Consider the following 24,905-nt stretch of genomic DNA (forward strand, 5'->3'; position numbering starts at 1 on the left):
TACTCAGACATATGTCAGTGTCAGACATGAGTAACTTATTGAAGTAAGCTAAAAACTATCAAATTAATAAATTTTAATATTGTAATATTAATAATCTAATAATATTATCAGTATTGATTTATCAATAACATTATTAATACTAAAAGAATGTATAATTTATTTTTTTATATATTCCCACTAAATATTTGGTATATACAAAAAATGAAACTTATGTAAAACATAATAACAGAAATCCTTAAAATAAAGAACTTGTGTCGGTGATCAAAATAAAGACCCGGCAGAATAAATAAAAACTTAACTTATCACTGAGGCTTACAAACATTTTTTATTCACTGAGATAATTTTCCATATAGTTAACTATAAACAAAAGCTGATTATGAATTCTATATAATTACTTTCTAAAGTTTATTAATTTGTCTCTAATCCAAATTTTAAACATCATGATAATTCTTGGAACAAGATTATAGCCTGAATTTTCTTTAGGATGCAGGAAGAAAAGCCAGTAACAGAAGCAAACCAACCCCCCAAAATTAACCAACTCATCTAAACTTGAACTAAATGTGAATATAGCTCGGTATTTGGTTTTTGACCCTCAAACACTGTTGTAGAATGCAAGAAAGCAGAACATATTCATAAATGCAGGTCTTTTTATTATGTAACCCGAATAAATATATTTACAAATTCATCTCTGCAAAATTTTGGTGGGGTTCAGAAAGAGCAGCAGAAGAACTTAATTCCATTGGCCCTAACGAATTGTAATCAAGTATTTATACATATGATCTATATACACGATCCATCTCACATCTCTGACAAAAGATTGCTAATTTTCCGAAGCTCTTTGAGAGCTGTCACAGCAGTAACCTGGCCTTTTCGGTCTTGTTGGAAAACAGATTCAATTACCTACACCACAAGCCAAACAAACAAGTATATGCAACCAGGGAGAGACATCAGATTTGGAACCAAATTTCATTCATAAAATGTTTTCATATTAAGAAAAGAAAAGCACTCAAACTGTGCTTATCTTACTAAATAACTTGTCATTGAAGTGTGATTGTGGGAAAGAGCTCTCTACCTGAATATGGTCAAGCATAGACTGCCCAATATTCTTCAAAGTGCCCATAACATTCTGGTCTACCGATTCTCCTCTGCAGCTAACAGAACCACCATGCTCATTAGTTGTGGATGAGGTGGCATGTGGAGCATTATTTTGAGTGCTACCACGGTTTGTAGATTCGGCAGCACCAGCTTTCTCAGATATAGCCTCAACAGTATTCCGTCCAAAGGGCCAAAGCCACTGCAACTTATTATGCTTTTTCTCTTTAGGAGGTGTGACTTTATTTTCAGCATCATTGGTATTGCACCCTGATGTTAGGGGTGGATCATTGGGACTGGTATCTGAAGTTTCATTCGATTCAGAGTTTCCTGTATTGTGGAATGATGTCTGAGAAATGTTCTCAGAAGGATCAGAGATTGGAAGGGGTGGGTCATTGGGAGTGGTATCTGAAGTTTCATTGCATTCAGAATTTCCTGTATTGCAGATTGATGTCTGAGAAATGTTCTCAGGAAGATCAGAGATTGGAAGGGGTTGATCACTGGAACTGCTATCTGCAGTTCCATTGCATTCAGAATTTCCTGTATTGCTGAACAATGTCTGAGAAATGTTCTCAAGAGGATAGGAGATTGGCAATGGCGAACTAATACCTGATGTTTCATTACGTTCGTCTAGGGATGAATCAGATGCAAGACTACTTTTCTCTGAGGTTATTTCATGATCATTGGCCTCATTAGGGGGGCTAGTTGGGTCAGAATATATAGACAAGTCTTCCTCACTGCCAGAATGTACACCTGGAGATCTGTCATCAGATGAGTAATTGTTGTCACCATTGGAGCTACTGTCTTCTTGTACTTCAACTGCTTCAGAAGGATTATCATTCTGGCAAAGGGTTTCATCTGGCTTCATTTTCTCTGCATCTTCCTCTGAGCCAAGTGCCTTGCGTAGATCTTGCAACAAATTGCGCCTAAAATTTTTGGCACTCTGAAACCTTGATCTAGGAGGGTCAGATTCTGCTCTTCTCAAACTGAATTTTACTTTTTCTGTCCACCCCTTTTTCCGGGTGGGAACCTGTTTTTCTAGACCATCTTGCCTGTGTTCTTCAGCCTTCTGGGCAACTCTCCACTTTTCTTCCCAGTAGCTATCAGGTACCAAATTCAGAGAAGTTTTCGGAGACAGAGATTCAGATGGAAGGGTCGCAGATCTACTATAAATCGATTTACTTTGGTAATGGAACCCCATAAGCAAAAGTGATGAGGATGAAATATCAACACTTAGAGCAACAGCCTGCAAGGATCTGGCCTTCTCTAGTAGTTTTTTGATATTAATGTCTTCAGGGAAGTTTAATAATCTCTGGAGACACCTTGTAGGGTTTTCAGTTGCAAGCAGTGAAGATCTTAAATGAAGTAACATTGCTACTGCCATAGCTAAGATAAATGCTCCTCGGGGTGAATTTAAGATTCTGAACTCACAGTCATCGGAACCTTTTCCATTGCTGTTATTCTCCGATGCAAATATCTCATCCCAGATGATCAAGAGGTTGGCAAGTGAAAACTCTCGTCCAAATAAAACTCGCAGCCATCGAAGAGAAAAGTACTGGGGTTCAACCCCAAGATCAAAAAGATGGCTGTGAAGAGATGAATCTACTTGAGACAACAAATAATACAATGCAGTAGAAGCTTCAATCACAGGAGTAAGGCCACTGTGGGACCCGGATACAGGGGAGGAAGAGAAGAAATCAACCATTGCAACTGAACCATGGGCCCCGTTCATTAAAGCCTCAAACATACAGTACGCATCATGTTCCATGAATTTCTCAGATAAAACAATGCCCAGTTCACCTTCAGCTCCATAAGCATCACTTAATAATACAATGGTCTGTATCTCAGGATCAAGTTCATCAAGACTATTGACTTTAATGGAATTTCCAAGGGAATCAAATCCATCCTCCATCAATTCTGGAGACTTTTTAAAATCAAAGCTGTAAGAAAGATCATTCTCTTGACCTAAAAGGCCATCAAATCTGTCTGTAAAGTGATCTTCATAAAGCTTCCGAACTTCTGAGAGACGCTCCAAATCAACTTGCAGAACATAAAGCAGAGGAGCAAGTAACTCGTGCATTCCTATAAAATAAGTGAATGAAAGAAATTAATCAGTCAATATTTTCATAGCAAATAAAACTACAGTAAAACTAATTATGTGAAAGCTGGGAAACCAAATTGGAGGAATTTGCATCTTCCCAGGTATTAGGTTTCTCAACAATTAATAGCCTGTTTGCTTCGGATCAGGATAGACTTGACTTTGAAGAGATTGGTTTTAAAAGAATTGATTTGAGTTTGGAAATATGTTAATGGCCAAAGCCATGATCAAATTCTTGACAGATTTTGGCTAGTGTAGTAAAAGGCATTTGGATGCTCCACTGTCAATTATGCAGGGTTGGAAATTGGAAGGAAAATTTTGACAAACATCACAGAATGAGAAAGCATACATAAAATAAAAGAATATTAGCTATAAATATGTATTTGGTGTTAGAAGAAAAATACAGCACATGAAAATGAGAAGCATATTTATAATGGCGATAAATTTAATTAATGTTGATGAATTGTTAGACACCATTGCTTGGCTTGGCCCAGATAATTTTACCTTGTCTATAACCACATTCTGGGTTCCTTAGACACCACAGTAACAAAATTCGTCTCAACATGCTCTGGCATCCTGGTGCCTGAAAATAACTGCCATGTTCTGGGTATAATCGTGATAAATCCTGATCAACCATTCTCTCTAGCTCTGCATTGCGGAAAAAGCGACTCCATGTACTATCTGCATATAAAGGCCAATTTACAGATCAGGTTCAATTCCAGATATTATACTTAAGAGAGACAAAGATGGCTAACTGATGGCAATTCACATGAAAGAATTCCATGAACACGACGACACAAGATAGACAATTTTCTTCTTTTAAATCCATTATTGCCATTTACCATAACAAGTGATTGATTGCCACTATGCACTAACTCTTATCTTAATCTTCACACGAATTGAATTTACATAAAATAAACAGGCTACATCGCTGTACTCCTCCATAACAACATAAGAATTCATTTACTTATCCTTAAAAATGAAATAGACTGAATATAGAGTACATATGAGGCTCTGGTTTAGCCAACTGAGAAAAGGTTTTCAATATAGTGTACATTGTCAGCACAGATATCAAACATGCTGCAAACTAGATTGGCTGAATCAGGGATACATAATTAGGTTAACAATTAAGGTGCTGAAATAGAGTGAGAAAAGCTTAGATTTACCTGGATTCAGTGAAAGTGGATTGTCAATGGCAAGATTGGGTGAATTAGTTCCATCCTTTGGAACATGTGGTTCAACCAGAAGGCGCCTTCTCAAGCTAGCATACCTAACAAGAAAAACAAATTTCGTGATCACAAAAAAACAACCATTAGCTGTACGAAAGCACACTCATTTCTAAAGTCCACTCCTCGATTATTTGCACAGAAAACACATTATCAAAATGCAAGGAAACACAGAATTCATCAAACACGCAGCAAGAAATCCTCTCTACCAGAGAAAGAACAGATTAATCATTTCTATTTCCCACCAATGAAATCGTCGATGTAATAATCTACCCTCATAATGAATAGTGTTGCCCTTAACCTAATGAATGCATCCCAAATTCAAATGCCAGCGATAAAAAATTCTGTAACTCCACGACTTTATCTCCACCATAAACTCACGTCACAAACACACACACAAATACATTATCATCAAAATTAAACAACGAAAAATAAAACTAAAAACATGAAATGTAGCAGAGGATTTACCTTCTTCTGCAATTGGCGGTGACTCGACGAAAATCATCAATTGAAGTCGAAGTCGAGCACGGCAACACCCCAAGATTTATCCGCCACTGCAGCCCTCTAAGATCGCCGAATCGCCGATTCTCCGGCGCCGATCGCTTCAAAACGGCGTCGGAGCTGGCAGTAGTCGCTGACAACGGATCAGACAGCGCCGGTGGCATGACCCTGCAGTAAGTCCCAACAACCCAGATGGTAAAAATCAACGAAAATCCCAAAAGACTCGAACTTTCTAGCAAACAGAAACCACCCTCACCTCAAACTCAGGAAGTCAATAGAAAGGCCCAAAGTCAAAAAGAGAGAATACCCAGTTCAGTTATAAAGATAAGCTCACGAAATTGAGTTGGCAGAGTGAAGAAGAAGCACAATTTAAGCAGAAAAACGAACTGGGGTGCGAGAATTCAGTGCAGAGAAACAGAATGATTCACACAGTTGCATTTGTTGTGTGAGTGTATTATGGATTGGTCGGTTGAGAAGAGGAAGAGAGAGAAAGAGAGAGAGAATAATAAGTTTGTTTGTGTAGAGAAAAAGGGGTTGGATTGGGTTGGAGAAGAAGGGGAAAAAGCAAAAGCAATGGTGAAATTGTGCAATGGTGTGATTGTGCTTGACCTATTGGAATGGAAGGTATGGTGAGTTGTCTTATTCACAAAAACATGTTCATCAATTTGTGTTCTATATTATGTTATCTTCTTTTTCTTCTCTCTCTCATAAATAAAATCATATAATACATAAATAAATCACATGCCAATCCCATAGTTGCTGCTCAAAATTCCCAACATTTTGTCACTTTCTCTTCTGTGCCTATCTCTCTCTGTCTCACCAAAACATTATTATATTTATTTTTTTATTTTTTTATTTTTTGACAGTAACAGAGTTTCATTTTGTTGGGTGAATCTGCAGATCTTGTTTGTTTAGATAAAATTTCATTCATTTTAGTTATTTTTGTTATTTATATAAATTCTTTTATTTTTTATTTTACATTTTTTAAATAATAACTTGTATATTGAAGGACCATTATGCTTTATTTTACTAAAGAAAATAAAAACAAAAATTTCACTATAAGAAAATGAGTTATTTATTTGTGCTTTATTTTAACTGTCAATGAATGAGTTATTAATTGAAAAAAGTGAATAATAAATGCATATCTTTCAGCGCCGGCTTAATTAGAAGTTTTTGACTCATTTTATTTATAAAGAAATTTGATTTAGATTCGTTTTAAGAACTTGCAAATATAATCTTACCTGAATTTAGTTCCAAAACTAATTCAGGTTTAGATATTTAGTATTTTGTTTATGTTTTTAATATTTATCCTTAATTGTTGTTTTAATGTTTGAATGAGATTTTGCTAATTAAGATAATTAAAATAAAAAAAATTATATTACAATAATTATATTATTTATTGTATAATTCAATAGTGTATCTATCATTTTATACAAATTAGATAACCACATATATTTTATTTTTATAGTAATCAATTTTATGTTGCTTGAAAAAATTATTCAAAGAAAATTACATATACTTTTATGTTATATTGCATTATAATTATATGATTTCACCTTGTATAAAATAAAACTTATATGTATTTATCTTTCTAAATAATATTTTGTGAACAACACATTAACGATTATTTAACAAAAGTGATATATAGAGGATATTGTTTTTTAATTGCTTTTAGTGTCACTTTTAATTATACTATTTTATTTTTATTTAATTAAAGTAATTTTATTATTTAATAAAATATGTAATTGAATATAAACTCGCTAAAATATATATATATATATATATATAAACTCGCTATATAGTGATTTGCTAATCTTAGTGGACCTCTCTTTCACACTTTTATTGGAAATAATTTAACACAAAAAATTTGTTTCAAACAAATTTAATTTTCAATAAAATTCAAATTAATGAGAGAAATTGTCTAAAATGTTAAAAATATTGCTTCTAATATTTATTTTCAAATAATAAACCTTAGTACATAATTGTTTAATTACTTCTCCTTTAATTTAAAGTTTAAATAATTTCTAACCAAAACATTCAAACAATAATCTACTTATTTGAAGTCCTATTTAATTATTAATTAATATTATTAATGTATATTTTTAATCCGATTTTACGTAGTACAATTGTAATTTTATAATATATTTCTGTTTAACGATTAATAGGTCTCTTATAATTGATTTCAGATCAATTATATTTTTTCTAAATAAAATATTAGACTAACTACCGTTATAACTTTTAACTTAATTTTTGGGTTTTTATATAACAAAATTAAAATTTATAAATATAAATATTAAGTGATTAATAAAAGAGTAAATAATTCTTTAAAATTATAATTTTATTTATAAAACAATTTAGTACTATATATAGTGTAATTTTTACTATTAATATGTCACACTTAAATTTTTATTTTAATCATCTCATGATATTAAAAAAATTTAAAAAATGATAAAGAGAATGTAATATTGATAAGTTGGTTAATTATGATTTATTCATTGAGAATTATTTCATGGTATAATAGGTGTTTCCATCTGGTATGTTCTTATAATTCTTTATGAATAAATATAATTTACCGTTTTTGTTAACATATGAGTTTTGGTATAATCTTCTATATTTTTGTATTTTTTTTAATAATAATATTTTTTCATGTGACAAATGATTCATTACAAGAAAAACATAAAATAAAAACCAATTTTAGAGACGAAAAATAAATAGTTGCTATAGTAACTAAATTAGATATCATTTTAGAAACTAAAAAAATAGTTTCTAAATTAGTTTCTACTATTGTTAAATGGTTTCTAAATTGGTATCTAATTAACTACCAAGGTTTTAACTACCAATTATTTAGATTCTAAATCTGGTAGCAAAAACCTTGGTCACTATAACAACTAATTATTTTTTTTCTTTAAAGTTGGTTTATATTTCATGATTTTCTTGCAGTGATTGTTATTACTTGAGGTGTCTATATACCTGAGATGTTAAGTTGAATAATGATGCCTAATATGAAAGTTTTTGTAAAAAAATAAATAAAGTGAACATAATTAATTAGGTTTATATTAAAAAATTTGAGGTATTTTTTTTTATTCTCCTATGATGTTTGAAACAATAACTATTTAATAAGAGAAGAGAAAGAGAAAAAGAAAAATAATTAACTGTCTTGTTACTTTAGAGTTTATTTTTTTAAAGACAATTAAATTTTAATGTGATATAGATTTTTTTTAAATGGGCGCATATTTAATTGATGGGATCCAAAATTTTGATGTTTTTGCATTTAATTTTACTTCCTTTCTAATAAGTATTCATGATCCATTCAATAGCTTTGAGTACAATAGAGTAATTTGTTTTTTCTTTTAAAAGCAAATTTATGATGTTTTAGAGGTTACAAGAAAAATACATCATTTTTTTTTTGTTAAATCGGACCTTTTTTAGTAATTGGATAATTTTTTTTTTTATTAAAATATTTTTTATATTTTTTTTACAGAAATAGATATATTATTTTTCAAATCACAACTTTAAATAAATAAAAATCAATATTTTAAGCATATATTTGTAATTTACCTTTTTTTAATTTAAAATAGACCAGCGGGTTGGTCTATATAAATAATAACAATTTTTTTTCACTACATTATTTTATAATGTATTAAAACTATATATTCTTAACCTCACTGATTTAATTTAAATATATTTTTATAATTTTTTTAAAATAATTAATATGTTATTGTTATGCTATTTTCATTTCTAAATTGATTCAATAACCAATTTCATCAAACCATTGAATTTTTAATTAAATAGTATTTTAAGGACTTAAAAAATAAATTTAAAATAAAAGTATTATGATTAAAATAATATTAAAATATTTTATTAATAAAGTGAAAATATCATATAAATAAAAAATCAGATTTCACTTAAAAGTAATTAATCTACCTTCTTCTCTTTTTTTTTCTAAAATACTGACTATATCATTTATAAAATTTATTATTTTTGTACTCTTAACACTAATTAGAGTAAATGTATCCAATCATATTTTTTATTTGAATAAATTCAATTTTATTCGTTTTTTCTTTGAAACAATTATAGTTTTCATGTTTACATGTGTCTTGTATGGAAGGTATTTGTGCTTATAATTAGTTTTTGTTAGTTCAGAGTCATAATGGTGTATTTAGATAGTTATTAGGACTCTCATGTGTAGGTTAGGTTATTCCTGCATTTTCTAGGAGTTGAAGTTCTTTATGAGTACCGTAAATGTTTGTGTTTAATTAAATAATTAATTTAGAAAATTGAGATTTTTGTTAATTAAAATGTAGTTTGCTCTAATCTTTTGTTAAATGATTTGAAAATATCTTTTGTTTTGAACTAATTGAATGCGTGTGAAAAAGGACTTGAGCAATTGTAGAATTCTAAATAAGATAAAGTGAATTGTGTTGGATAGGATAATTTTCAAAATTAATAAGAAAGGATTTGAAAAACTCAACTTAAGACACCTGAATCAGTTTTAAGATTATGCAAATTATGCATATTCACTAAACGAGTCATATATATTTTTGATGTTTTATTTTAGTATATGTATATATTTTTAAATCAAATATTATTTTATAATATTATTTGGTGATTATGTAAATTATATATATATATATATATATATATATATATTTATTTACGTGCATGATATAGCTAGAGATGACTATGAGTGTTACTTACAACTACCTTGTATTATTATCAATCACACTTGAGTTTTTTGAGTTAATCTCCTCCTAAACACCCATGTTAAAGATGCACTAACCAATAGATCTTCTTAATCCCTTTAATGACCACTACAAATTAGGAAGGGTTCAAATTTTATATTTTGAGAAAAATTATCATAAATATTCAATTCTAAGTTATCAATCCATTGATGTTGTTTAGTAGAGTTGGTTAATTAGTTGATATGTCTATATTTTAATGTAGCTGGTAGTTTAGTTTTCTTTTTATTTAATTAGTTAAAAAGGTAGAAAATTGTGACACTTAAAAGTGTCCACATATATATTATGTAAAGATGACCATTTATTCTAATATGTACAAGTAGAGAATGAAAAATCTTAATCCTGTTTTAAATTTTTTTTTGATTAAATGGTTTTAATAATTGATGTATAAATTTTTAGAAGATATATAAAATTAAAAATGGAAGATTATGAATTTGTTGTAATATGTAGTGATTTCCTTCTTCTCATTATGCTTTTAGTCATTATGCACTTTCCACTTCGGATTTTTATGCTCACTTTCACATGAATTTCTTTCAATGAAAAATCGAACCCAAAATAAACTTCAAGCTACTATTCACATGGAAAATTATTTATCATTTTTAGAAACTAGAGTGAAACCCAAATACTTTAAAATATCATAGTTCAAGAAAATTATAGTTTTATTTGAAAATATATTAAGAATTTATGTAATAACATAAATATAATATTTGATCTCCCTTTCCTTTTACATAACAATAATTTTGTTGATATTTTTAAACTTTAATTGATTAAATTATTTTTTGTGATACCTTAAATGACCATGTGAGACTTATGGGTACGATTGGACGAAATAAAAACACCTAAAAAAATGAAAATTGAATTAAAATGATTTTTTTTAAAATAAAATATGATTAAACTTGTGGATTGAGCATAATAGTTTGAAGATACCAAGTGATATTTTATAACAATATTTTTATATTATACAACTGAGTGAAAAGTTTTATTGAGTCATTTAGAATTTATTTAAACAAAAATTTGATAAATTTAGTAAATATTAGATTATCATAAATATATAATTTTACGTGTGTTTTGAATATCATAAATAAACCAATAATAAAAATATTTTATTTTATAATATATGAGTGTAGTTCATTTACAAACGGATTTTACAATAGTTAATTAAGTTGAAATTCTACTTTTTAATAATATACTAAGAAATGAAAGTTGTATTTATGTTTCTTTGATCTCATACTTTTTTTTGGAAATAATCTTAACCAATCACTCAATTAAAATGTGAGTTGAAATTAGGTAATTTTGAATTTGAGAAGCAAAACGTTTTTCATACGTTTTTATTTTTGTTATGGAGAAGACGTAAGTGATTAGAATTTGAAGAAGAGAGGATAAAGTGAAAGTCATGCATAGCCATGAAAATTTTATATTATATTTTTGCATTGCATTGATGATGATGATGACTGTGTTGGCACAATCATTAGTTTCATTGACGTGGCGCATACGTGTTGTTCTCTTGAAGATGATTTTGTGTTACAAAATTTGATTTGGTAAAAGCAAGGAAACAGAGAAGAACCTCTCAGGAAGCAAATAAGCAACACCCATTATTATTTCCTACCACACACTTTCACCAAATCTTCATCTTCTTCCACCATTCACATCCTTTTTTAGTACGTGTTTTTTTTTTTTTTTTATAACATGTGTTTCAATGTTTCTTATATTAATTTTCTTATCTGTTGACAAATGTTGATGTGATAGTGAATAATGTTTTCAAACTGGGTTGAGATCAAGAGAACGATTTATTATATTTTTGTTGGTCAGTCTATCTGTTCTTCTTTTTTTTCAAAATGGTTTTTGTGTTCTCTTTCTACTTTAGTACTCATCAACTTGGATTCCAAGTTCGGATCATACATGCAAGAAACACTTTGACACGCTCAAGTGAGATTTTAGTATTAGCATTCAGTATTATTAGTATTGAATAATGACGTACTTGATTCTTGAAATTTGTGCTTATTTATATAATTATCATTGACATTTTGTTATTGGACCGGATTAAAATTTTGGATCATGACTAAAAGTGTATTACCTCATGTTTGGCCACTAATTTAATCTTCTGCTTAGACATAATGACTTTAAATATCTCATCGACCTTGATCAAGTACTGGATTTTCATATGTTGTACGAATCCGACCGATATTAAAAATTCCCTTTAAAAAGATATTAGAATAAGATTAAGTAACTTATGATAATTAACTTATGTCCTTATGGCGTTTGTTTCAAGTATATGTTTTGGTTTAAATAAATCCTTAACAAATGTAAATTAAAAAAACAATTGTTAACAAGTATTGTGATCATTTAAAAAAATTATACTCTGTAGAATTAAAATTCTATCTACAGTAAAAAGATAAAAATGATTAAATTCTAAAATATTAAAAAAAATCCAAATTAAGGTAAACTAAATATGCATAAGAATCCAAAAATAGGCAAAAGTACATGCACGTGATAAAAACACTACAAAATGGGTGGCTCTATAATGTCGAAATTTTTTTTTTTAATATTGCTTTATTAGTACACATGTTAACTATTTTTTTTTTCATCAATTAAAGGTCTGATAATCCAACAAATACTCGCTAGGATAGATTCGAAAATTACTTTGATACTATATTATAAAGTGAACTTTTAGTTTAACACAATCTCATAAAATTAGCTCATAAAGTTGAAGTTTACACTTACTTATATACAATAAAATATTTTAATTTCTAATCGATGTGAAATTTTAAAAAAAATATAATAAAAGTGAAATAATAATATGCATGAAAAAGAAGAGAAGGAGATTTTGACAGAAGGGATGATAATAGATGCAGATAAGGACAGTGTGTGTCTGCTACTCATCTTTTCCAAAACCATTATAAATTTATTTATCTTTTTGTATCTATTCATTTCCAATTAATATATTTTAGTGATGAATTATGAGATTAACAGAAGAAAAGTGGAGCAGAAAATGTGGTTGTGGTGCAAAGTTTGCAATTATAATGGTATACCCCACTGGGGTTGTTCATATGAAGCCAAAGAAAAAGTGCACCCTTACCTTCTCCACAATTAACTTCTTCAACTCTCTTTTTTATTCACTTTTTAGGAAACAATTCTTCATTATAACAAAATCTTATTACTTTAAAAACCATCTCTTTTGAAACCAAACTAACATTTAAACAAATTTAAAAAGTATTTTTCTAAAATTTAAATCTTATTTGTTTAGTTACTTTGATTTGAAGATCAAAACTTGTTTTAATCTCTTTACTCAATAAATAGACTTTTAAACTTAATTCAATATTATCAAATAAATTGTAATACATGATTCTTAAATAGAAACCAATTTTTAGAAACAAAAAATAATTAGTTGCAATAGTAACTAAATTAGGGAGTATTTTAGAAATTAAAAAAAATTAGTTTCTAAATTAATTTTTATTATTGTTAAATAATATTTAATAACCTACCAAGGTTTTAACTACCAATTATTTAGATTCTAAATTTGGTAGATAATAGAAACTAATTTAGAAGCCAAAAATTTATTTAGTCTCTAAAATATCTCTAATTTAGTCATTATAGCAACTAATTATTTTTTTATCTCTAAAATTGGTTTCTATTTCAATAATTTTCTTGTAGTAGTGTAGGAGTGAATTAGATAAAAGAAATATATTTTAATTTTGTATTTTTGTTATCAAATATATCATGATATTTATATATTATTTAATTGTATATTTCATTTTTTTTTATATTTTTGTAAGTTTTATATTAAAATTATATATTTTTATCTTTACAATGAAATTATTGATGGTGTGAATGTGAAGTGGCTTACAATTAGCAAAATTTAGCATGAACCATAGATGAAATTGGTCCTGAAGTTGATGTTTTGTCCAAATGGGTATATTATTTGAAGATAAACAGATTGAAACGATAGGAAATCATTGCTAAAATTTCAGTGACATAACAGGAATGGCAGGGGTGTAAGCTTTGGTGTCTTAAAATAATTTGCTCATGATATGTTATTTTTGTGTAAAGGAGAATGTGAAAAACATCATGACCATAATAAAGTACATTTTAAGGTTATTTTTTAAGGTCAATTTTTTCAATAATAAAATAGAACACAACTAATTTTGGATAGATATGCCATATTTGAGAATACAAATTGAAGACAATCCTATTAGGAGTAAAATGTGGCAAAAGATAGTTAAAAGGATTTTAAAGAAATTAATGAGATGGAAGACAACCAATTATTGTTTGCAGGTAGAGTGTTATGCTAAAATCTATCATAACAACCCTATCATTATTTTATTTATTATTGTTTAAAATGCCTATATTGGTAGGAAGGAAAGGAGATCATGAAAATTCAAAAACATTTTATGAGGTGGCAGGGGTAATGAAAGGAGGAAAATGGTATGGGTAAAAATAGAAGGAAATTAATATTAATTTTGTCTTTTCTAATTCTTAGTTGTTCTTTTTGTATATATGTCTAGCCTTTATTATGTTATGAGTAAAGTGAGAATCATTGTGTAAGCCAAAAGAAAAGGGTAGCTTATGAGTAAATGAAAACAAAGAATCTTGATACAAGATTTTTAGAAAAAAAAAATTAATATTAATTTTGTGTTTTTTAATTCTTAGTTGTTTCTCTTTGTATATATGTGACCTAAAATGAGTGTACTGCTTGTATATATTCAGACTCTTTGCTTTGTCAAGAAAAATAAAATAAAAGAAATATTGCTTCTCATATTCTTTGTCTTCCTTCTTTTCTCTTTTGTTTATCTCATTTTTTTTATAATAAATTATGTTAATATATTTAATTATGCTTTATTGGAAAAATGAAAATGGAGATTAGCTATTAAAGAAAAAAGTTTGTGGAAAATTATTATAGAGAAAAAAATGGGTCTTGGAGAAATTTATCGAGGAAGAAAAAAATCATGGTGGTGGATGAACTTAAGAAGGATGTGTGATAAAGGAGACCAAGAAGATTGGTTCGGCACTAATGTCTTGGAAAGTAGAAAATGACACAAGATTTAGATTTCGAGAGAATATGTGGATTGGGGACATACCACTCAATCTTAAGTACCACAATTCTAGCTTAAAAGATGCAACAACAAAGGAAGGTATGAAATGATAACATCTGAACATAGGAACTTCTTAAGTTGATATATTGATGCAATATTTGAACGAGTGTAGTTCAAATCAGGATAAAGAAGATATGTAGGTGTGGCGGGGAGAGGACATAGGAGAGTACTATGTAAGATTCACATACACATTATGTGGGATAGCTTAAACGAAGAAGATTATGATTTTTATAACATTTTATGGAACATAATGCTACTCCATTTGCTTCCTGCCTCGTGTGGAGGATATTGTTAAATAGAGTATCTACAAAAAAAAAAAAATGAGAAGAGAAGAGTGTGACAATGGCTACTTTGATGCGTGCTTTATGTGGGGAAGTGGAAAAATGATGAATCATTTATTTTTATTTATTTTGCTCAGCAATAAAGAATCATTTATTCTTTACATGTAAGATAACATGTTTTGTTTGAAATCTCTATTAGGCGGATATGAATAACTAGTATGTCTCATAACAATCCTAAATAGAATATGAATAATTTTTGTTTGACAAATGTTAACAATAAAAGAAATTAGATATGAATGTGTATGCAAGTAACAATTGTGTGGTGCACATGGAATCATAAAAGTAACATAATTTTCAAGAATGCAATGATGAATGGGGATGAGAAAATCTTTGGTGGCACAACTAAAAACATGAGTATGTCCAACAACATGCTTAAAATTTGTTGAGTTGAAAATGGAAATTGTGCTAAAATGCTAAGAAGTATAGGCAACTCATTACATAGTTTCATGGATGTTACATAGAGACAATGTTATAAGAAAATGATACAAAATGGTAAGAAGAAGAAATGTTTCTTATTCTCTTATGTGTATATTACATCACTGCATGTATAGTAAATATATAGGGAGTTTCTCTCTCCAAATTACAATCTAATTATAATTATTAAATTAATTGCATATAATTGGTACAATATCGTCAAATATTGCATACAATAATTGCATATAATTTTATAATTATTATTTCCTTAATACTCTCCCTCAAGTTGGTAGGTGAAGATCAAGAACCCCCAACTTGTGTCGTAGCGTAAAAAATCGTTCCTTACCCAATGCCTTCGTAAAAATATCTGCGAGCTGATACTGTGTCGGTACATATGAAGGACTGATTATCCCAGCTTGTAATTTTTCTCGCACAATGTGGCAGTCTATCTCAATGTGTTTTGTGCGTTCATGAAATACTGGGTTTGCTGCTATATGTAATGTCGCTGGATTGTCACAGAAAAGTTGAGCTGGCAAGTTACATGGCACATTTAAATCCTGCAACAGATATCGCAACCAAATTATCTCCAAACAAGTATTGGCCATTGCGCGGTATTCTGCTTCCGCTGATGATCTTGATACATTTGTCTGTTTTTTTGACTTCCATGAGATAATAGAGGAACCAAGAAAAATGCAATATTCAGATACTGATCTCCGAGTTGTCTGACAACCTCCCCAGTCTGAGTCGCAATAAGCTGTTAATGTCAGATTGTTTTCGGATGACAATAGCAATCCTTGTCCTGGTGTACTTTAGTACTCGAATTGCGGCATCCCAATGAGGTTTCCGTGGATCCTGTATATATTGACTTAGGGTCCGAACCGAAAATGCTATGTTAGGCCGAGTAACCGTGAGGTATATAAGTCGTCCCACGAGTCGCCTGTATTTGACTGGATCCTTTAATAACTCTCCATCGTCTGGTGTGAGTTTTAGGTATTGTTCCATTGAAAATTTGTCTGGACGAGCACCTGTGAGTCCCGTATCCTGCAAAATATCAAGCGCATATTTTCTTTGGGACATGTAAATACCAGCTTTGGAACGGGAAAATTCAATCCCTAGAAAATATTTTAGGTCTCCAAGATCTTTAATGCGAAATTGTTGTAATAAACAATTTTTAACACGCTGAATTTCTGTCAAATCATTTCCTGTCAAATGAATATCATCCACATAAATCAAAAGGGCAGTAAATGATGAGTTATTCTGTCTTATGAATAGAGAGTAATCTGTCTTGGACTGTTGAAATCCTACAGATTTAATCACATGAGAAAATGTTGAAAACCATGTTCGAAATGCTTGTTTGAGACCATAAAGGGATTTGTTGAGTCGACATACAATGTTCTCCCCCTGTCGATGATGCTCGGGTGGCAAGTCCATGTAAATAATTTCATGCAATGTGCCATGTAAGAAGGCATTTTGCACATCTAGCTGGTGAGTAAACCAATTTCTGGCTGCTGCAATGGTGAGGAGACACCTCAAAGTTGTTAATTTTGCTGTTGGTGAAAAAGTTTCAGAATAGTCGACACCTTCAATCTGAGTGTACCCCTTTGCGACAAGGCGCGCCTTATATCTGTCGACGCTACCATATGAGTTGTACTTTATTTTATAGACCTATTTGCATCCGATGGGTTTCTGCCCAGCGGGTAACGGTGTCAAGGTCCACGTTTGATTTAGCTGCAAGGCGGAAAGCTCTTCGTCCATTGCTTTTTGCCAATTTGGATCAAGGATAGCTTGAGCATAAGTGTGAGGATCTTTGGTGGCTGTGATGTTAGCAAGATATGCACTATGTGTAGAAGAAAATCGTGAATTAGAAAGAAAATGATGCATAGGATACCTGGTTCCATTCGGTCGGTCTTGGGCAGTGGTCGAATGATTGGCTTGAGATCCCATTACTTAGTCTTGAAGCCAGGAAGGTTGGGTTAATGTGCGACTGGATCGTCAAACAGGAAGGTCGGTTGGAGAAGGTTTGGTAATGGGTGCTAAACTTCTTGGCATGAGAGAAGAAGGTTGGTCTACTAGAGGTTCAGGTGTATTATGACGAGTAGGAGAAGAAAGTTGGTTTGATGGAGGTTCATGTGCATTGTGACGAGTAGGAGAAGAGAGTTGGTTTGATGGAGGTTCAAGTGTATTGTGACGAGTAGGAGAAGAAGGTTGATCGAGTGAATGTTGGACAGGAGTGGGTAAGTCAATGTCAATAGTGGGCAAAATACCTTGTAATGGAGGTGAGGATTGTGTCTGTGACTGTTGGCAGAATGGGAAAACACTTTCATGGAAGATGACATCCCGACTTGTAAAAAAAGTGTCTGCATCTATATCAAATAATTTGTATGTTTTTTGATTGTGAGGATAACCAATGAAGATGCATTGTCGGGCACGCGGATCAAATTTTTGCTTAGGTGAAACAACAGTTGCGTAACAGAGGCAACCAAAAGTTTTTAGGTGAGAAAGTGAAGGTGGTTGATTATATAGTAGCTCAAAAGGTGATTTATTTTTTAGTAAAGGTGATGGCAAGCGATTAATGATATATGTGGCGGTTAAAACGCATTCTCCCCAAAATTCTAATAGTAAATTGGACTGAAATAGGAGGGCTCGTGCTGTGTTTAAAACATGTCTATGTTTACGTTCTACTACTCCATTTTGTTGAGGAGTGTAAACGCAAGTGTGTTGACATTCAATACCTTTTTTGAGAAAAAAATCATACATTGAAATAAATTCCAGTCCGTTGTCAACACGGATGGTTTTAATAGATGCCTGAAATTGATTTTGTGCAAATGTAATGAATGACTCTAAGAGATGTTGGGTTTCAGATTTGTGACTCATAAGAAATAGCCAAGTACATCTAGTATAGTCATCGACTATAGTGAGAAAAAAACGTTTTCCAAAATGAGTTGGGGTTTTATGAGGACCCCAAATGTCACAATGCAATAGATTAAATGGAGAATGAGATTTTATTGTGCTTAAAGGAAAGGGTAGTCTTGTCTGTTTAGCTTTGGGACAAATACTACAATGATTATGAATGGGAATGATATTTTTACTGATAGGGATAGGTAGTAAGGAAGATACAAGTTGTAGACACACCGGAGAAGGATGTCCAAGGCGCTTGTGCCATAAATCAGGATCGGTCGATATTTGAGATGTGTGGGCTTGGCTTGGAAGAGGGGACATGTAGTATAAGCCTGCGTGTTGTTTACCCGAGCCAAATCCTGTAAAACGCAACCATGGAGTAAAAACGACACAACAATTTAGTGAACTGGTTATCTTACTAATGGACATAAGATTTAAATTAAAAGAAGGAACACAAAGAACATCTTTGAGAGTGATTTTGTAATTGTGCCTGTAGATGAGATGGGCCCAGTTGAGCCTGTGGGCAGATTAACATTTGAAATAAATGATGATGAAGTGTGTGTGAAAAATTGTGAATCAGATGCAATGTGATGGGTTGCTCCGCTATCCAAAATCCATGGTTTCGTAAAAGCAGAATTAGAAGAGGAGTTATGGGCAAGCAGACCTGCAGAGCTAACAAACGTCCGTTATTGTTGAGCGAGTAAATAGCCCTTGCCAATTGCTAAATTTGCTCGGCACTGAAGCGTTGTACGAGGTTTCTATCGGACTCGTTATTGGTGCCTTCTTTGTCAGACATGATTTTTTTTTTAGGGGATAAAAATGGAGAGGCTGTCAGGGCACCAAGATCGGTGCTCTGATACCATATAAGAAAATGATACAAAATGGTAAGAAGAAGAAATGTTTCTTATTCTCTTATGTGTATATTACATCACTGCATGTATAGTAAATATATAGGGAGTTTCTCTCTCCAAATTACAATCTAATTAGGTAGGATACTAATCATAAGATTCTATAATTATTAAATTAATTGCATATAATTGGGTACAATATCGTCAAATATTGCATACAATAATTGCATATAATTTTATAATTATTATTTCCTTAATAAATGTATAACTAGGTTTGGTGAGGTTATTTGAGTAGAGATAGAAGTAAAATTAAGCTAATGATGATTAAAGAATAGGATTGACATATAATGTAGGTGGTTGTAGAGTTGCTTTTGTTTCGGGCCTAATAGTTTCATAAGCATATAATCTCTATCGAGGTCGGTCAGAATCGGGATGAGCTTCTAGTGGTCTCCTTTCAAGCTTTAGTGATTCAACATTCGGGAAACGAGGGGACTCCTCCTGCGAGAACACTTCGACGCTCAAGTCAGTAAGAGCACAAAATATAATGAGTATATGATAAAATATGAGTTGAGAGTAATAATCTGGTATATATGGACTGAAATGTAACCTCTCTAACTTTAGTCATGATTCTGTATTAATTGAGTGATTAAGGCTAATTGATTGAAATCCTTTGACTTGTGCTCCCTCATAACATAGGTTGGGAAATGATCATAAATGACCAACTATCGGGCCAAACCTATGACCTACCAAAAACCATATCAAAATCACTTTATTAAATGAAGACACATTGGAAACAATACCACAGGAGAGAAAATAAAAAAATTTCTCTTGAGTAATGTAAGGAAGTCAATTGCAAAATTGAAGATAACTATGCTTCTTTTTTATCTAAAGGTGCATTTACATTTGATAGTCTTTCTGTCGTTATATTGGTTGATGCAAATGTCTTTTGTGAACGAGTTATTGAATATAGTAGGAAGCTAAGTTAGAGATTGATATCTACACTTCTAACTTGTATATTTTAAATATAAAACATTTGTATAGTGTTTTTTTTTTTTAATTTTGTATATTAATTTCAGAATGTTTTATTTATCACTATAAGAAAATCATTAAATAGAAACCAATTTTAGAGGCAAAAAATTATTAGTTTTTATACTGGGATGACCGACCGGTCTGTTGACCCGGTCAAACTACGCAACCAGTCCCCACCTCAAGGTACGAGGTCGACCATGTGGCATATGTGGGCGACTGACATAAGATGCTCAAGTCAAATGTTGACCCGATTAGCAAAGGCTAACCCATGGTTAGGAAACGACTTAATCCAACCCTAATCGCTAAACAACCTCCTAATCCGACCCAACAACAAGGGCCCATCAAGGTAATATAAATATCACGCATTCCAAGAAAGAATGTACGTCATTATCTACAGTATTCTAACTAGCCGAGTACGATACCCCACTGACTTGAGCGTTGGAGTGCCATCTGCAGGTACCCCACCAGCCTGAGGAGCCGTTCGGCGAAGAAGTTAGAAGGAGGAGCATTGGACACAACTGAACCGACCGAGTAGCATCTGAAGACAATAGTTCTCTCAGTCCCCAAATTAGTTCGAGAACAGTTTCTATAGTGACTAAATTAGATATTATTTTAAAGACTAAAAAAATTATTGGTATCTAAATTAGTTTCTATCATTAATAAATAATTTATAAATTTGTATCTAATTAGCTACCAATTCTTTAGATTCTAAAGTTGGTATTTAAAACTTTGGTATCTAATTAGATACCAATTTAGAAATTATTTATCAATAATAGAAACTAATTTAGATGACAATAATTTTTCTAGTCTCTAAAATAGTATTTAATTTTATCAATATAGCAACTAATTATTTTTTGTCTCTAAAATTGATTTTTATTTAATGATTTTTTTTAGTGTATATTATAATTCTTTTGTTAATAAAAGAAACTCTACTAATAAATTCCTTAAAATAAGATTTTTTTTTAGAAATTAAAATAAAGAGTTATACTAATTGAGAGAATAAAACTAACCATTAATATTGTAATTAGATTCACACGCATGTATTATACTATATATATAATACAAAATAGAGAATAAGTTGCATTTATCATTAATGTGAGACTTTTTGAAATTAAACAAACACACCCCTTTTTTAATATCTATTTTTTAAAAATTATTCTACCCAAGCACATTTTTTTTCCATCACACTTAAGTATTTTTTTTTATCACAATTTTTTTATTAGACCTCCTTAAGTATTTAAAAAATATGTGCACATAGCAGATTATTTTGTGTTCGGAGGATGAATGTTAGCTCAATTGACGTTCACAAAACATTAATTAATAAGGTAGAATAGAATTCATCTTTTAATTTATGAAAATATACTTTTTTTTACTTTAGTATTTGGCTTGACTTTGAATATTTTATTAAAGATAGAAAACGAGATCAACATAAAAAAATTATGTGGTTGTCTAAGCCCCTAGATTATAAAGAAATCAACCTTTATAATTGGAACTATTAAAATCATATTTAAAAAACATAATCAAGATACGTTAATTTATTAAGAATTCAAACCACTCTTTCATCATCACTCATACTAAAGTTTAGGGAAAACAAAGGATTGGGTTTGTTGCATTGTTCTTAGATAATATTAAATTTGCATGCTGCATTTTATAAGTCGGTGCTTTCAAAATAATATGTTATGTTTCCAAATCATTTTTATATATTATATAGTTTGTGTAAATAATTCAGTTTCCCATTTGTGTATGCCTTCTTCCCTAATGCACATTTTTTTTATTTATTCCCATGAGTGTTTTAGTTGTCTTCAGCCACTCATGATAATGACATATACCAACATTATTTATTAATTCACAAGGAAACAAAATTCAATTCTTGTTGTATAATTGAACCTAATATTGAGTGTGAGTTGAGGTACTTCTCTAATACAGTCAAAGAGTATTTTTTTAAAGTGTAAAAGTTATTGAAGAAGATTCCAATAGTGTTATTGTTGTTAATTAGCATCATTAACATTGGGAAAAAACTACTTTTTAAAACTAAAAATTACTTAAAAGTGTTAGAAAATTTTAATTGTATATAAGTGGATTTTTGTTATCCCCTAATATATAACTGAGTACAAATATCACCTTATGAACTGATTTTGTAAGGTTGAATTAGGTTTGAATTTCACTTCTTAATATGATATTAAAGTAATTTAATTAGAGTTTATCTTAGTGAGAATTTATTGGGCTTATCAGACCACCCGCTATTGAACAATCCTTAAATATATAGTCTCATACACGAGTTGACAGTTTCGGCTTGAAGGGTGTGTGTTGGAGATTCAGATTAAGAGATTATGACACTTCATAATATCTAAGTGAGTGTAAATCTCGTTTTATAAACTCATATTGTAAGGTTGAGTTAGGTTTAAAGTTCACTTCTTAATATAGAATGAAAAATAATTTTAAAAAATTAAATTCTAGTGATAATTTGTTCCCATTATGAAACTTACAACTTGAATTGAGAAAACATGATGGTTTGAGTCAAGTTTGTGCATGAAGGTAACAATGATTTCGCAGAGAGGATGAGGAAGATTGTTTTTACATATGGTGTTGTGAAAGAGGTTGAAGAGAAGGTGAAAAAGAAGAATAGCTAGGGTTAGGGTTTAAGGACAGAAAGAAGAATGTTTTTTATATATAAGGTCATGCATAACTTTATGAATCAAGTCATAATCATCTATTAATTAAATTTTGTCCTTATATGATGGCAATTAGATCATAATATTTCAATTATTGGTCATTATCAATGTCTCTATAGGCTTCAAATTTCAGATATACAACCTAAAATTGCAGCAAAGATGATTGGTGTATCTGCAAATTTGATCTTTCTACCATCGTTGATCAATTTGGTAGTGACATGTATATAGTAATAATGCTACCTAAACTTTGTATTATAGTGTGGAAATTCCAATATTCATGGTGTGCTCCTTACAGTAAGAGGAATGAAGCTCAATTTTTATCTTATTAATTTGATTTTCTAATCATTAATAAAAGTATAATATTAAAAATATTAAAGGTGAATTTTAAATTTAACTTAATTATAAAATAAAGTTTGTATTCACTTATATACTATGAAATATGTTTATTTATAATCGATGTAAAATTTTCAATATCTTCTGACGTTGAAACTATCAACTTCTAGGTGAACGTGTATATTTATAAATGATCTAATAACAATCCAGATAACTTAATAAGTTTTACTTTCGCTATAAGAAGCTACAAATAAATCTAATAAGATATTAAAGAGTAAACTTTTAAATGAAACTAAATCTTATAAAATAAAAATTTCACACCCTTTATAGAGTATTTATAAAATGTCCTTTTACTATCTCCAACATATAAAAAATTATTTAAAGTGTATGAAATTTCAGTCTATACTGTTGTATTAAAAAATGGATCCTACTCATTTAATGCGTAACTTGATGTTTGAGTTTTGTACAATGAAACATGTTTAGGCTTTTTCTTTCTAAGGAATGGGATATTTATTTATGTGTGATTGCAAGTTTTTAAAAATATAAAATAATAATTTACAATAACAAACTTATGATAATAACATCTGGCTAAAAAAAATCTGGGAAACCAAATAAAAAAATGGGAAAATATGTGAAAGAGAAAACTGCCTAAAATCCTTCTCCAATATATATTTATAATAAAAAACTTGAAATTACTTTGTACCAAGTTCATAAATAATAAGATTAAATATAAATTCTGAAGTTCTTCATAATTTATTACCACACCAAGTTGCAGTAAAAGTATATATAATGATTTTTGTTAAGTACTAAAAAGTAATTTAAAATAACTTTCTGACTATAATTAAATAGGCATATTAACCTTTAGAAAGTATATTAAGAGAATATAAAACAATTATCTGCATACTTCAAAAGGTCAAGAAAAGTTTTAAGAAAAGATAAGAAATGTTAAGTTCTCATTGGTTGTAATGCATGGACATAGAAAATATGGATATAAGGCAATTTCTTTTTCAAAAATTCAAAAACTATATAAATTATAAATTTATATAATCCTTTTAAAGTTTTTTATTGAATTTTTTTTATTGAAGTTTTATCATAAAATAATTATGACTTTTAATTTTAAAAAAATAAGATCATTAAAACGTGTAATTCACAATTTATTTATTTTTACTTTTAGATTATGCATTTTGATTTTTTTTTTTTAATTTTGGACTGTATATTGACTTTTGATTGTACAAGAAGTTATTTTTGCAAGAATTTTTTTTATTGCATAATTTGAAAGTCATTTTTATATGACAAGTTTTCTTTATTGAAAAATTTAAAATTTATTTATTTTTTATAAAAAAACTTATGGGTTATGTAATATGAGAATAATCAATTTGGAAAATACAAATATAATTTTTTTTTACTCAAAAATAATTTTCAAATTGTATAATTTAGAGAGTGGCAGTAAAGAAACAATTTAGTTTTTTAATGAAGTCATGGAGGTGTACATGAAAACTACAGGGTACAGAAAGAAATGGCCAGAAATGACTTAGAAATAGTTCCAACTCTAATTAGAAACACAAGTTCAAAAAATCTCGAAGCATGGATCAATTGATGGACTACTTTCTACACCCCATATTCC

General features: G+C 29.9%; 1 protein-coding gene across 3 annotated transcripts; it reads right to left on the minus strand.

Moving 5' to 3' along the window:
• Window positions 1-627: 627 nt before the first annotated feature.
• LOC137820353 (uncharacterized) lies at window positions 628-5,613 on the minus strand. 3 transcript variants are annotated; one of them, XM_090295246.1, is made up of 7 exons: window positions 5,174-5,613; window positions 4,885-5,085; window positions 4,357-4,460; window positions 3,695-3,871; window positions 1,702-3,174; window positions 1,073-1,632; window positions 628-900 (listed from the first exon to the last, which is right to left on the minus strand). In XM_090295246.1, exons 2-7 carry the CDS (start codon window positions 5,079-5,081, stop codon window positions 799-801), a joined length of 2,613 nt encoding a protein of 870 aa, XP_090151372.1. In that variant the 5' UTR covers window positions 5,082-5,085; window positions 5,174-5,613; the 3' UTR covers window positions 628-798. The 3 variants fall into 3 exon arrangements, with proteins under 3 accessions (XP_090151372.1, XP_068480499.1, XP_068480501.1); XM_068624398.2 differs by having other exon boundaries at window positions 1,073-3,174; XM_068624400.2 differs by having other exon boundaries at window positions 1,073-3,174; window positions 5,225-5,611.
• Between the last annotated feature and the right edge of the window lie 19,292 nt (window positions 5,614-24,905).

Source organism: Phaseolus vulgaris, chromosome 9 (genome assembly GCF_051622355.1).
Source record: "Phaseolus vulgaris cultivar YP4 chromosome 9, ASM5162235v1, whole genome shotgun sequence".
Classification (NCBI taxonomy): Eukaryota; Viridiplantae; Streptophyta; class Magnoliopsida; order Fabales; family Fabaceae; genus Phaseolus; species Phaseolus vulgaris.